Here is a 15794-nt window from a genome sequence, read left to right as displayed (position 1 = left end):
CTGCGCCGCAGCCGCGGCGTAAAGACCCGAAGAGGACGTCATGGAACGAAGATGGGAGGCGCCGGAGCGGACCGGAGACACCCATCCGACCGGACCGCAGCGGGACCGCCCCTGGGTGAGTATAATCTAACGTCTTTTTCTCCTCTTTCAGGTGACATCGGGGGCTTATCTACAGCATTACAGAATGCTTTAGATAAGCCCATGATGCCTGTGAGCTTACCTCACCAGCCATTTTGGGGGTGACAGGTTCCCTTTAAGACTTTCATGTGAGATTGAGCGGTGGAGAAAGCAACTTTCAGCTTTATTCTCCATGATTTAGTTCAATGGTCTGTCCCTGCTAACAGCTGATTGGACTGGTTACTGGTTCCTCCAATCAGTGGTCCTGCCACTGCTGCCTTGCACTGTGTGCTGCACAGGGAGGCTGGAGCAGGAGGAAGGGGAGGGTCTGGCAGAAACTATGGGTGGTGCCTGCTGTGTAAATTTGATCAATCTCTCCCAGACAGGAAAACACTAGTCTCTAGTGGGGGGTGTGACCAGCTCCTGCAGAATCAGGAGAGAGCTGGTCACATGGCTAAGTGTGATATCTAGGAGACGATGCAGAATGCTGACAGGGGGTATATTACAAGCTGTCATCATTCTGCTTCGTAGGTACAAATTAAACAGAAAGCCCGGACAATCCCTTTAACATTGCAGCATAAATATCTTCTTATCCTGGGGCTAAAAATGATATCCGGGGTGGTGGTTATTAACTTCCCTTTAAATTTGTAGCCTTTTTTTAGTCCAGGAGAGGCATGTTTGATAAATATTTTGTTTAGGGTCAGATCAAAGAAGCATCACTTTGCCATGGCTGGTGGTCTCTCACGAATTGGCCAATTTGTGTGCTAAATACATTCATTTTATATTCTATAGAGCGGTGATGACATCCAAATATGATATATGCAATGTTTTCAGACCTCTTAGTGCTTACAGAGTGCTACTGTATTATTTTGCGTGTATCTATCTATGTCTTTCTAGCCAAAGGATCGCATGAAAAATATATAGGTATCATCTAAAAATAGTGGGGAAAAATACTAATATAAAAGACTATATTTATATATAATGTTGTCTGGTGCAACTGTAATAACCTATATTATAAAACTAGCTCATTATTTATGTCATATGGTGAATACCATAAAATAGAAAAAGAATGCCAGAATCGCTGTTTTATTATATAAAAAAAAATCTATGACTATGGGCTCGGACCCCTGAAGCATGTCAGCAGCAGTGCAGCTATTGTGCTGATTACATATATTGAACTATATAAATAAAATGCTGCTTCTATCTGGAGTGCCGGACCTATTTCCTTCTTGAGTATTTGATTTTTCATATGGCTGGGATGAGCCGGCATTGATTTCCACTGTATCTATTGATCAAAAATACAACTTGTTCCTTAAAGAACAAGTACTCCCATGGCTCTGTACTGTGGAAAATAGTTATTATTTTATTTTTAAAGTAGCTGCTGCCTTGTTTACACGCAATTTTTTACCACACAGAAAGAATCAGCTGTGATCCTTGCTGTAATGTCTGTATACTCTTTTGCTTTTCCCCCTGCCCAGGAGCTGTGGTATGATCAGACCATGTTCCTGTACGGTCAGACACAGACATTACACAGGACACAGCAGGGGCACATTTATAAGATTATCTCAGCACAGGAACATTTATTTAAACTAATCCAATTATGGAACTTACAGCTCTGGCAAAGCCCTGTCATGGGCAGCCCAATCTCCAGACCTGAACCCCTTTGAAAACCTCTGGAATGTAATCAAGAGGATGATGGATAGTCACAAGCCATCAAACAAAGAAGAACTGCTTACATTTTTGCACCAGAAGCAGTGTGAACGACTAGTGGAAGGCATGCCAAGACGCATGAAAGCTGTGATTAAAAATCATGGTTATTCCACAAAATATTGATTTCTGAACTCTTCCTGAACATTAGTATTGCTGTTTCTAAATGATTATGAACTTGTTTTCTTTGCATTATTTGAGGTCTGAAAGCACTGTGTTTTTTTTCCTAATTTTGACCATTTCTAATTTTCAGAAAAAAAATACAAAATGTATTGCTTGGAAATTTGGAGACATGTTGTCAGAAGTTCATAGAATAAAAGAACAATTTACATTTTACTCAAAAATATACCTATAAAGAGAAAAATCAGACAAACAACATTTTGCCTGAGCTGTATTATTATTCCAAGATCTCTTAATTTAAATGTTGATTAAAATTAACTTTGTGAATACATATTGTTTCCAACTCATACATTTTTTACTGATTTTATTTTTATTTAATATTCAGCTCTTTGCTTTTCAAATGCAGAATTTTATATCCGCTTTGTAGAAGTAGAGAAAAATAAGAACATTCAATCTGCATGCTGCCATGTTGGGGTAAACTTTGGAGCTTATTGTCTATTATTTCATGGTTAAATTTAATGTAAATTCTCCTAATCTCGCTCTGCTGGCTATTTACTGTTTCTATGTAGGATATGATCAGAAGCAGCAAAATGAAGGATATTATATTGAATAACTAAGCAGTGTAGCTGTGAATCTAGCAATGGAGTGGGATAAAACACTGACTAGAAAGTAGCAGCACTACTGTCACCACCTCCATTGTCCACCTTTTCTCCCTTCCATATATGCTACTTCACTAAGCAAATATAATTTGGCAGTCCCTCTTGTTTTCAACATGAAGGATTTTAGCAGTATTTCGGTGTGAATGATTAACTTGTGGGAAGTTGTTGGCAAAAGTCGAGAAATAAGAATTTTTGGTAATAAAATATATTATAAATTTTCTTATATTTGCTTTATTTATTATAAAAATAAGTTGAAATGACAGTGACCTTTTAACCATTTAGTTTTAAATTAGAAAAATAGAGCTTCAAGCTCATTTAATATATGACTAAGCAAATTATCAATAAAATTATGAATCACTTTAGATACAAAAATTGTGTTGCAAAATCTGTTGAATCCAAAATGAACTTAGTTTATATTTTTTTTCAGCCAAGAAAAAGAAGCCGAAGCTGTTAAACAAGTTTGATAAAACAATAAAGGCTGAACTTGATGCTGCTGAGAAACTACGGAAAAAGGCAGGTTTTTTTCTTATCACATTATTATTATTATTTATTTTTAGAGCACCATTGATTCCATGGTGCTGTACATGAGAAGGGGATATATACAAGATACAAATATAAAATACGGTGAACAAACGAACAATGACAGACTGGTACAGAATGGAGAGGATTATGGGTAAGGAGACATTGGGTTAAGGAGTTGTGGCAGCTGTGGTGGTGGTGAGGCGGTAGTGGGGTCATTGTAGGCTGAACGCTGTCTTGAAGAGATGGGTTTTCTAGTTCCATCTGAAAGTTCTGACAGTGGTGGATAATAGGATGTGTTCAGACACTGATTTCCAGAGGATGGGGGATTCATAGAAGATGTCTTGGAGGCAAATGGGTGAGGAACGTATGAGTGTAGAGGAGAGAGGGACGTCTTGGGAGTTCAACATTGAAAGAAGGCCGGCACCACTAACAATACATTATACATTTAAATGGTGGTGCAACCAAATGCGCTGAAAGGCATGCAGTGTAGAAAGAGACAGAAGCGCAATAAACAGTGCACACACCAAAATTAGAAACATGAAAAAAGCCTTCATTGAAATGCCAAATACACCAGCAAACTTAAAAACAATTAAAAACACAGAGTACACATGTGCAACTGATATAAAGGTGCACATGTAACAGGCTGACATAAGATATTATAAACTACAAATGGAATATACAGTGCCATCCAAAGTGAGGTTCAACAAATAGATATACTGTGTATATATATATATATATATATATATATATATATATATATATATATATATATATATATATGTGTAAAAAACATATGACAAGTGGGTGGAGTATCAAGAAAAATTTGTACAATAATGATATAGCCATCACATTACAGTGGGGTATGTTGAAGGAAATGCAAAAATATCAAATATAAATGAGATTAAATATATATATAATGAATTATCAGATTATCATAACATGCACATTTCAATAGTTACAAATCTGGGTGCACTATGAAAAATATCACGTGCAAAGGAAATTTATACCAGATATAATGGCCACAACATACCCAAAGCAGTATGACTAGGTAATAGGTAATACCTATTCATACTGCTTTGGGAATGTTGAGGGTTTTTTATCACAGAGGAGCCTCTTAAAGAAGAAGTTACAGGTCTGTGGGAGCCAGAAATCTTGCATGTTTTTAGGTGACCAAATACTTATTTTCCACAATATTTTGCTAAATAAATCTTGCCAAATCAGACAAGGTGATTTTCTGGATTTGTTTTCTCATTTTGACTCTCATAGTTGTGGTCTACCTATGATGCAATTACAGGCCGCTCTCATCTTTCTAAGTTGGAGAACTTGTACAATTGGTGGCTGACTAAATACTTTTTTCCCACTATATCTCCTAGTAATAAAACCTTCATAGTAAATAAACAACACCATACATCTAAAAATGTGACACATCGTTGAATTCAGTGTTTCAGCTGCTTCCTCATGTTGTCCTCAGATTACACATCAGAAAAAAAGCCTATAGATTCCCTTTAAGGTGTTGTATAGTTTTGAAAACCCATTTTGCAATGTCCTTTGAAATTAAGAGCTAATAGATGGGGTCCCCATTTCGGACGGTCTTCTGCTGATTAATGTACAGAGCATATGCCAGAAGTTCAACATGCAATGTTTTTTGTTCCATTGTTATATCAAGTTTAATGTTTAACTACATTTTAATACAGGAAAGATATATATCTTTGTACTGTGTTAGCCAGTAGATAGAAAAATATTTAGAATTGAGAATCCTCAGTGGTTGATAACTTTTAATGGCTGAAAAAATGGTAACAAATTGCAAGCTTTCGAGACTACTCAAGTCTCTTCATCAGGCATAGACCATACCTGATGAGGACAACTGAGTAGTCTCGAAAGCTTGCAATTTGTTACCATCTTTTCAGTTAGCCATTAAAAGGTGTTAACCACTGAGGATTCTCAATTCTAAATATTTTTCTAACTAAATTTTAGGATTTTTTTTTTCCATGTCACTTTTTGTGTTTTTTAATACTAAAAACCTTCAAGATCTTATTCTGAGCCTCTTAATAGGTTGATATTTCTTGTCCTTTTATAGATCTCTCTTCAGCAGTTATCATCACAAGTAGAGTTACAGTGAAAAGTACCAGCTATAAGTTGATAACACAGAATCAAACCATTCACAGTAGCCAGCGGTCACACTGACCTCCACACCCTCCCTGCACAAAGATCTCTGCACTAGTAATGAGCGAGTATACTCGTTGCTCGGGTTTTCCTGAGCATGCTTGGGTGGTCTCCGAGTATTTGTTAGTGCTCGGAGATTTATTTTTAGTTGACGTAGCTGCATGATTTGCAGCTGATAGACAGCTTTAATACATGCGGGGATTCCCTAACAACCAGGCAACCCCCACATGTACTCAGGCTGGCTAGCAGCCATAAATCATGCAGGTGCATCAACAAAAGCTAAATCTCCGAGAACTTACAAATACTCGGAGACCACCCGAGCGTGCTCGGGAAAACCCAAGCAACGAGTATACTCGCACATTACTACTCTGCACTGGTCAGAACATGCCTAGAAAGCTCTCCTCAATGAGTCGGGGGCTGTCTATTGATGTGTATGGATCAAGTCCATACACATCAATCAACTGGTACGAATCAGTGCGATGCAGTAACAAAAAAAGGCAAACACAATTCTGGGTTGTATTAGCAGAAGCATAGAGTCTAGGTCACGTGAAGTAATTATCCCCCTCTACTCCTCCATGGTCAGACCTCGTCTGGAATACTGTGTCCAGTTCTGATCACCACATTTTTAAAAATACCGTATTTTTTGGACTATAAGACGCACTTTTTTCCCTCCAAATTTGGGAGGAAAGTGTGGGTGCGTCTTATAGTCCGGATATAGCATGTGGGGAGGGGGGCAGCAGGGAGTGGGATCGCACTGTTATCCCACTTCAGGATGTCCCCGCTGCCCTGAATCAGCTGCTGGGGAAAGCACATGGCCCGCTGATTAAGTGCAGTGAATATTTATGAGCGGCTCCCCGCCCACCGATCAGCTGAGCGGTGAGCCGGGAGCAGCACATGAATGCTGCACTTAATCAGGGACACACAGGGCTTCCTCAGCGCTGATTCCTTCAGCAGCTAAGGAGATTTGTGTGTCCTGGGGAGCAGGAGGCAGTAGCAGGGGCCAGGAGATCGCTGCTTACCTGCCTGGACGCTGAGTGTTGTGCACAATCAGGACCTGTGATGATGTCAGGAGTGGGCGGGCTGGAGCATCACATGGCAGCTCAGAGCCCTCCCTCTTCCTGACATCATCATAGGTCCTTCAGACTCCCCAATAGAATCTGCAGGCTTCCTCTTATAACCTGTGCTGTGCTGTGGAGAGGCAACAAGAGGGAGGGCTCTGTGTGCAGCCATGGGATGCTTGTACCTCACCACAGGCTGGCAGGCTGCCACAATTAAGAGGTTAGTCTACAACACACAATAAAGCACTCTGCCACTCCTGTGGTTATCTATAACTCCCAGCGTGTCATAGGATCTGCAGGACATGCTGGGAGTTATAGTTCTCCCATGGGATTTTAAAGCAGCACTCCAGTGCTATTTTGCAGTGCTGGAGTGGTGCTTTCACTATAAGCCCTGTGCCCCCATTCTTATACTCACCCTCCAGCATCTTCATATAGTACTTCACAGACACCACACTGGTCCCGCAGCATCCAACATAATAACGTACTATTATATATAATAACACCACATATAATAGTATGTTATTTATGTTATTATTTTACCACATTTTTTTTGCTTCAAATATTTTTTTTCCCTATTTTCCACCTCTAAAACCTGGGTGCGCCTTATAGTCCGGTGCGTCTTATAGTCCGCGAAATACGGTATATAAACAAATTGGAGTGGAGCAAGTTCAGTGAAGAGCTACCAGGATGGTGATCAGACTGCAAAGTATGTCCTACGAGGAACGGTTAAAGGATCTGGAAATGTTTAGCTTACAAAAGAGAAGACTGAGAGGAGACTTAATAGCTGTCTACAAATATCTCAAGGGCTGTCACATTGTAGAAGGATCATCTTTATTCTCATTTGCACATGGAAACACTAGAAGCAATGGGATGAAACTGAATGGGAGGAGACACAGATTAGATATTAGAAAAAACTTTTTGCCAGTGAGGGTGATCAATGAGTGCAACAGGCTGCCACGAGAGGTGGTGAGTTCTCCTTTCATGGAAGTCTTGAAACAAAGGCTGGACAGATATCTGTCTGAGATGGTTTAGTGAATCCTGCATTGAGAATCTGGGGTTGGAGACGATGACCCTGGAGGTCCCATCCAACTCTAACATTCCATGATTCTAAGTCACTGCAGTAAAGCAAATCTCTAAATGCTGTTCGCAAAAGCTCCAGCAACATGTCTGCTCCCATAATCATGCACAGAAAATAGCATTATAAATCAATAAAAACTAGTACATGTATTATTATATGCTTTTACTTATTTAAATATAGTATATACCATACATTCCTTTGAATAGGTAAAAAAATAATAATTTGGATCAAACGTTCCCTTTAAATTCTCTTGTGGGGGTACTACAGAAGATGAAACATTTTCTGCTGAATTCCCCCACTGATTGCAGTTGATTTCTATCAGTGACACAGTTCGAGATGCCAGTTGTTGGTGCATCCTTCTAATAAGAAGGGATTTTGAGCCCCTAAAGGTCAATGATGTAGCATCGTAATATTGTTGCCATGGAAATCGGAATTTATTGCACATATTCCTTCTTTATGTAGAGATCTGCCAGTGAATAGTGCCAATGTGGGGCTCAGTATAAAGACAACTGCAGTATATCACGTCACTGGGAGCTCTGGCTGTACATAGGCATTAGTGATGGCATTAAATCTTACAACGATGAAATATTAACTCTGCCTGTCCTATAAAGGGGGTGAGGGGCGTTTCTTATGTACATGAACTGTTGGCCGTATCATGCACTCTAAAAATATATACAGATTTATTACTGAATAGGCCTGTAATACCGAGATAAACTAAGGCATCAATGCTGCCTCCTTCTTCTGGGATCTTGGATTAAGAGATCACTTTGCATCACATACACTGTAATCCTATTTGACCATATCTCCAAGTCATAACCAGCCGACATTAATGAAAATAAAGCTGTTTTAGTTTTCCCTTCATGGAGGCCTTTCCATCAGGAAGAATTTAGCTGCAGTTTATCAGCTGAATGTGTCATTCTCTGAGCAACAGCTGTGAGAGTTATCTTGTCATAGTTATTGCATTTCTCATTTCGGTGCTGCTCACTCCTGTTTACAAGTCATACATCAGTCTCTCTCTTCACCAGTCCTGGTAATAATAGTCTGTTTATGTATCATTCTGTCATTGGATAAGAAATGTATATTGTATAACCATGTCATCTACAATCCGCTATAACCGTGTCATCCACAATCCTCTATAACCATGTCTTCCACAATTCACTGTATCCATGTCATCTACAATTCACTGTAACCATGTCATCTACAATCCGCTATAACCATGTCATCCACAATCCACTATAGCTATGTCACCCACAATCCACTATAACCATGTCATCCACAATCCACTATAGCTATGTCACCCACAATCCACTATAACCATGTCATCCACATTCCATTATAGCCATGTCACCCACAATCCACTGTAACCATGTCATCCACAATCCATTATAACCATGTCATCCACAATCCATTATAACCATGTCATCTACAATCCGCTATAATCATGTCATCCACATTCCATTATAACCATGTCATCCACAATTCTCTGTAACCATGTCATGTACAATCCACTATAACCGTGTCATCCACAATCCACTATCACTATGTCATTGACAATCCGCTATAACCATGTCTTCAACAATTCACTGTAACCATGTCATCCACAATCCACTATAACCATTTCATCGATAATTCACTGTAATCATGTCATCCACAATCCACTCTAGCCATGTCCCCCACAATCCACTCTAGCAATGTCCCCCACAATCCACTATAGCCATGTCACCCACAATCCACTATAACCATGTCATCTACAACCCACTATAACATGTCACCCACAATCCACTATAGCGATGTCATCTTCAATCCAAGATAACTATGTAACAGCTCACAGTGCATGTCAGACCACATGAGAATCATGAGGTCAAATGAACTGGCCAAGGAGCTCAGAGACTGAATTGTAGCAAAGCACAGATCTGGCCAAGGTTACAAAAGAATTCTCCAGTACTCAAGGTTTCTAAGAGCAAAGTGGCCTCCATAATACTTAAATGGAAGAAGTTTGGGACTAACAGAAGTCTTCCTGGACCTGGCCGTCCAGCCAAACTGAGCAATCGTGGGAGAAGAGCCTTGGTGAGAGAGGTAAAGAAGAACCCCAAGATCACTGTGGCTGAGCTCCAGAGATGCAGTAGGGAGATGGGAGAAAGTTCCACAAAGTCAACTATCACTGCAGTCCTCCACCAGTCGGGCCTTTATGGCAGAGTGTGACAAAAAACAACGGAGTAAGATAGTCCCAAACAACATAGTAAATAAAATGCACAGTTTATTTAGATAATCACCATAAAATCATACAAACATGTATAAATATATGTATGTCTGCTGTACGCAGCATACATCAAACAGGTTCCCTGTTGAAAAAGCTCAACGCGAAACGCGCGTCCAGGGCCTCCAGGTGGCGTGTGGCGGGGTACCCCTTGTATATATAGGTAAGTGTGCACTTTTGCATATTTGCGGTATGGCTATTTATGGGGGATGGCTTGATGTGTTTGACTAATGCTCTTTGAGCTACTAATGCCGCCCTCTTAAGCCCAGCAATTGGTATATTATAGTGCACACCATAGGGATGTTTTCCTGACACACTCTTTCCTGTTGTACTGCTATGTCCTTCATTGTGTACACTCCTGTTTGATGTATGCTGCGTACAGCAGACATACATATATTTATACATGTTTGTATGATTTTATGGTGATTATTTAAATAAACTGTGCATTTTATTTACTATGTTGTTTGGGACTATCTTACTCCGTTGTTTTTTGTCATACTACTTTGGGAGTTGTCCTGTTAAGGAGCCCTTGAGGCATCTGGGGAGAGAGCTTCTCTCTCAAACCTATCGTATAGGGGTGTTTTTGGATTACGTTTATATACTTTATGGCAGAGTGGCCCGACGGAAGCCTCTCCTCAGTGCAAGACATATCAAAGCCCACATAGAGACTATGAGAAATAAGATTCTCTGCTCTGATGAGACGAAGAGAGACCTTTTTGGTGATACTTCTAAGCGGTATGTGTGGAGAAAACCAGGCACTGGTCATCATATGCCCAATACAATCCCAACAGTGAAATATGGTGGTGGCAGCATTATGCTATGGGGGTGTTTTTCAGCTGCAGGGACAGGACGATTGGTTGCCATTGAAGGAAACATGAATGCGGCCAAGTACAGAGATATCCTGAATGAAAACCTCTTCCAGAGTCCTCTGGACCTCAGACTTGGCTGAAGGTTCACCTTCCTACAAGACAATGACCCTAAGCATTCAGCTAAAATAACAAAGGATTGGCTTCAGAACAACTCTGTGGCCATTCTTGACTGGCCCAGCCAAAGCACTGACCTAAACCCAATTGAGCATCTCTGGAGAGACCTGAAAATGGCTGTCCACCAATGTTCACCATCCAACCTGACGGAACTGGAGAGGATGTGCAAGGAAGAATGGCAGAGGATCCCTAAATACAGGTGTGAAAATCTTGTTGCATCATTCCCAAGAAGACTCATGGCTGTTCTAGCTCAAAAAGGTGCTTCTACTCAATGCTGAGCAAAGGGTCTGAATACTTATGACCATGTGATATTTCAGTTTTTCTTTTTCTATAAAATTTGCAAAAATTACTACATATCTTTTTTTTCAGTCAAGATGGGGTGCAGAGTGTATATTATTGAGAAAAAAAATGATCTGTTTTGAATTTATCAAATGGCAGCAATGAAACAAAGAGTGAGAAATGTAAAGGTGTATGAATACTTTCCGTACCCCACCCTTAAAAGAATATTTATTAAAATAACTGAGTAAACAGTGAGGCAGTGTATCTTGAAGACCTACAACAAATATGTGCAGATATTGGGTAATCCAGATCTGTCCAGAATAAAATAGATAGATCCAGTTGACCTATACAAAACAATGTATCCAGATGACCCAAACCCATTGTGTGCATCTACCCAGAGATAGAATGGGAAGTATACAAATGGACTTGCAGATCATGTGACCAGAATGCGCCTGTGATCATCTCGCATCAAGGCACAGAGACAAGTATCCTAAAAAATACAAGCATTTCACCTTTTTTTCTATATTATGGTGGTCTCCCCTAATGCTTATAATGTTGTCTATATGCAAATGTATCTATACTACACTGCTCAAAAAAATAAAGGAGACACTAAAATCCCACATCCTAGATAACACTGAATGGACTATTCCAGTTGTAAATCTTTATTCATTATATAGTGGAATGTGTTGAGAACAATAAAACCTAAAAATGATTAGCGTAAATCACAACTAATATCCCACGGAGGTCTGGAGTTGGAATGATGTTCAAAATCAAAGTGGAAAATGAAGTTACAGGCTGATCCAAATTAAGTGGAAATGCCTCAAGACAAGGAAATGATGCTCAGTAGTGTGTGTGGCCTCCACGTGCCTGCATGACCTCCCTACAACACCTGGACATGCTCCTGATGAGGCAGCAGATTGTCTCCTGAGGAATCTCCCAGACTTGGACTAAAGCATCCACCAACTCCTGGACAGTCTCTGGTGAATGTGACCTTGGTGGATGGTGCGAGACATGATGTCCTAGATGTGTTCAATTGGATTCAGGTGGGGAATGGGCGGGCCAGTCCATAGCTTCAATGCCTTCATCGTGCAGGAACAGCTGACACACTTCAGCCACATGAGGTCTGGCATTGTCCTGCATTAGGAGGAACCCAGGGCCAACAGAACCAGCATATGGTCTCACAAGAGTTCTGAGGATCTCATCTCGGTACCTAACGGCAGTGAGGCTACCTACCGAGCACATGGAGGGCTGTGCGGCCCTACAAAGAAATGCCACCCCACACCATTACTGACCCACTGCCAAACCGGTCATGCTGAAGGATGTTGCAGGCAGCAGATCGCTCTCTACTGCATCTCCACGTCTGTCACATGTGCTCAGTGTGAATCTGCTTTCATCTGTGAAGAGCATAGGGCGCCAGTGGCAAATTTGCCAATCCTGGTGTTTTGTGGCAAATGCCAAGTGTCCTGCATGGTGTTGGGATGTAAGCACAACCCCCATCTGTGGACATCTGGCACTCCGACCATCCTCATGGAGTCGGTTTCTAACCGTTCTGTGTGGTGCAATCCCCATTAGGAAAAGTGCTCCACAATTGTTAATGCCATCCAGTGCACATCTTGCCACATGTATGCAGTCCTTGACCAGCCGGTCGAGGGTGCATACTGCTGTGCGAGATGTGAGCACATTGTGCATTTGGAAACCCAGATACTGGATCTAAATGTGCAGCTGGCAACACTGAGATCCATAGACAATATGGAGAGGAGTCTTCTGCTCACAGAGCAGACGCTCAATGGGATAGATGAGGAGGGGGATGGTAGGATGGAGCTGCAGGACAGTGTGGCAGTTAGCTGGGTGACAGATAGAAGGCGGGGTAGAGGGAAGAGTGCCAGGGAGGCTAGTCCTGATCTGGCACACCCCAATAAGTTTGCTAAGTTGGCAGATGAGGGGGGTGCCAGTACAGGCGTAGCACTGCTGCAGCCAGGCATGTCCTCTGAAAGCCGGAGGAGTGACTACTCCAGTAAGGAGGGAAATAGGAGAGCAGGGCAGGCCAGACAGGTGCTGGTAGTGGGGGACTCAATTATTAGGGGAACAGATAGGGCAATCTGTCACAAAGACAGGGATCGTCGAACGGTGTGCTGCCTACCTGGCGCTCGAGTCCGACACATCGCTGATCGGGTGGACAGATTACTGGGAGGGGCTGGTGAGGACCCAGCGGTCATGGTGCACATTGGCACAAATGACAAAGTTAGAGGTAGGTGGAAGGTCCTTAAAGATGATTTCAGGGAATTAGGCTGCAAGCTGAAAGCAAGGACCTCCAACGTGGTATTTTCCGAAATACTGCCTGTACCACGTGCCACGCCAGAGAGGCAACGGGAGATTAGGGAGGTTAATAAGTGGCTCAAGAATTGGTGTAGGAAGGAGGGGTTTGGGTTCCTGCAGAACTGGGCCGACTTCTCAGTTGGCTACAGGCTCTACGCTAGGGATGGGCTGCACCTCAATGGGGAAGGGGCAGCTGTGCTGGGGGAGAAAATAGTTAGAAGGTTGGAGGAGTGTTTAAACTAGGGATTGGGGGGGAGGGTATTCATTTTATAGGAGGGGAAGATAGTGCAGATAGAGACCTGGGCACAAATAAGGAAGTTGGGGGTGGCGGTGGCATGGGGGGTGGGGTTAGAACAGTTAGTAATTTAAGAAAGAATAGAGGTACAGAGAGGAACATCAAGTGCATGTATACTAATGCCAGAAGCCTCGCCAACAAAATGGATGAATTAGAACTAATGTTGTTGGAGCATAATTATGACATGGTGGGGATATCTGAGACGTGGCTGGATGAGAGCCATGACTGGGCTGTTAACTTGCAGGGCTATAGCCTGTTCAGAAATGACCGTACAGATAAGCGAGGGGGAGGGGTGTGTCTATATGTAAAATCTTCCTTAAAACCCATCCTGCGTGATAATATAGGTGAATTTAATGAAAATGTAGAGTCCCTGTGGGTGGAGATAAGGGGAGGGGGAAAAAATAATAAATTACTGATAGGGATTTGTTATAAATCTCCAAAAATAATGGAAGCAATGGAGAATAGCCTCGTAAAGCAAATAGATGAAGCTGCGACTCAAGGAGAAGTCATTATTATGGGGGACTTCAACTACCCTGAAATAGATTGGGGAACAGAAACCTGCAGTTCCAGCAAAGGTAATCGGTTTTTGACAACTATGAGAGACAACAATTACCTTTCACAACTGGTTCAGGACCCAACAAGGAGGGGGGCACTGCTAGACCTAATATTAACCAACAGGCCAGACCGCATATCAAATATAAGGGTTGGGGGTCACTTGGGGAATAGTGATCACAAAATAATAAGTTTTCATGTAACCTTTAATAAGATGGGTAGTAGGAGGGTGACAAGGACACTAAACTTCAGGAGGGCAAATTTCCAACGGATGAGAGAGGATCTTGGTGCAATTAACTGGGACGATATCCTGAGACACAAAAATACACAAAGAAAATGGGAGACGTTTATTAGCATCCTGGATAGGACCTGTGCACAGTATATACCGTATGGGAATAAACATACTAGAAATAGGAGGAAACCAATATGGCTAAATAGAGCTGTAAGGGGCGCAATAAGGGACAAAAAGAAAGCATTTAGAGAATTAAAGGAAGTAGGTAGTGAGGAGGCATTAAATAAATACAGAAAATTAAATAAATTCTGTAAAAAGCAAATCAAGGCAGCAAAGATTGAGACAGAGAGACTCATTGCCAGAGAGAGTAAAAATAATCCCAAAATATTCTTTAACTATATAAATAGTAAGAAACTAAAAAATGACAGTGTTGGCCCCCTTAAGAATAGTCTGGGTGAAATGGTGGATGAGGATGAGGAAAAAGCCAATATGCTAAATGACTTTTTTTCATCAGTATTTACAAAAGAAAATCCCATGGCAGACAAAATGACTAGTGATAAAAATTCCCCATTAAATGTCACCTGCTTAACCCAGCAGGAAGTACAGCGGCGTCTAAAAATAACTAAAATTGACAAATCTCCAGGCCCGGATGGGATACACCCCCGAGTACTGCAGGAACTAAGTACAGTCATTGATAGACCATTATTTTTAATCTTTAAAGACTCCATAATAACAGGGTCTGTACCACAGGACTGGCGTATAGCAAATGTGGTGCCAATATTCAAAAAAGGGGCAAAAACTGAACTCGGTAATTATAGGCCAGTAAGCTTAACCTCTACTGTGGGTAAAATCCTGGAGGGCATTCTAAGGGATGCTATGCTGGAGTATCTGAAGAGGAATAACCTCATGACCCAGTATCAGCACGGGTTTACTAGGGACCGTTCATGTCAGACTAATTTGATCAGCTTCTATGAAGAGGTAAGCTCCGGTCTGGACCAAGGGAACCCAGTGGACGTAGTGTATATGGACTTTTCCAAAGCTTTTGATACGGTGCCACACAAAAGGTTGTTACATAAAATGAGAGTAATGGGGATAGGGGAAAATATGTGTAAGTGGGTTGAGAGCTGGCTCAGGGATAGGAAACAAAGGGTGGTTATTAATGGAGCACACTCGGACTGGGTTGCGGTTAGCAGTGGGGTACCACAGGGGTCAGTATTGGGCCCTCTTCTTTTTAACATATTTATTAATGACCTTGTAGGGGGCATTCAGAGTAGAATTTCAATATTTGCAGATGACACTAAACTCTGCAGGGTAATCAATACAGGGGAGGACAATTTTATATTACAGGATGATTTATGTAAACTAGAAGCTTGGGCTGATAAATGGCAAATGAGCTTTAATGGGGATAAATGTAAGGTCATGCACTTGGGTAGAAGTAATAAGATGTATAACTATG

The 15794-nt window shown here is 41.4% G+C and overlaps 1 protein-coding gene across 6 annotated transcripts in view; it reads left to right on the top strand.

Annotated features, from left to right (window-relative positions):
- The window catches only part of ASPH (aspartate beta-hydroxylase), a 221653-nt gene that overhangs the window by 153798 nt on the left and 52061 nt on the right, over positions 1–15794 (top strand). For all 6 annotated transcript variants that reach the window (XM_077270552.1, XM_077270548.1, XM_077270549.1 and 3 more), the window contains one exon: positions 3031–3116. In XM_077270552.1, the coding sequence (XP_077126667.1) occupies positions 3031–3116 (86 nt within the window). The remainder of the gene's footprint in view (positions 1–3030; positions 3117–15794) is intronic.

Source organism: Ranitomeya variabilis, chromosome 6, assembly GCF_051348905.1.
Source record: "Ranitomeya variabilis isolate aRanVar5 chromosome 6, aRanVar5.hap1, whole genome shotgun sequence".
NCBI classification, from domain to species: domain Eukaryota; kingdom Metazoa; phylum Chordata; class Amphibia; order Anura; family Dendrobatidae; genus Ranitomeya; species Ranitomeya variabilis.
This window is presented reverse-complemented; position numbering and strand designations above follow the sequence as displayed.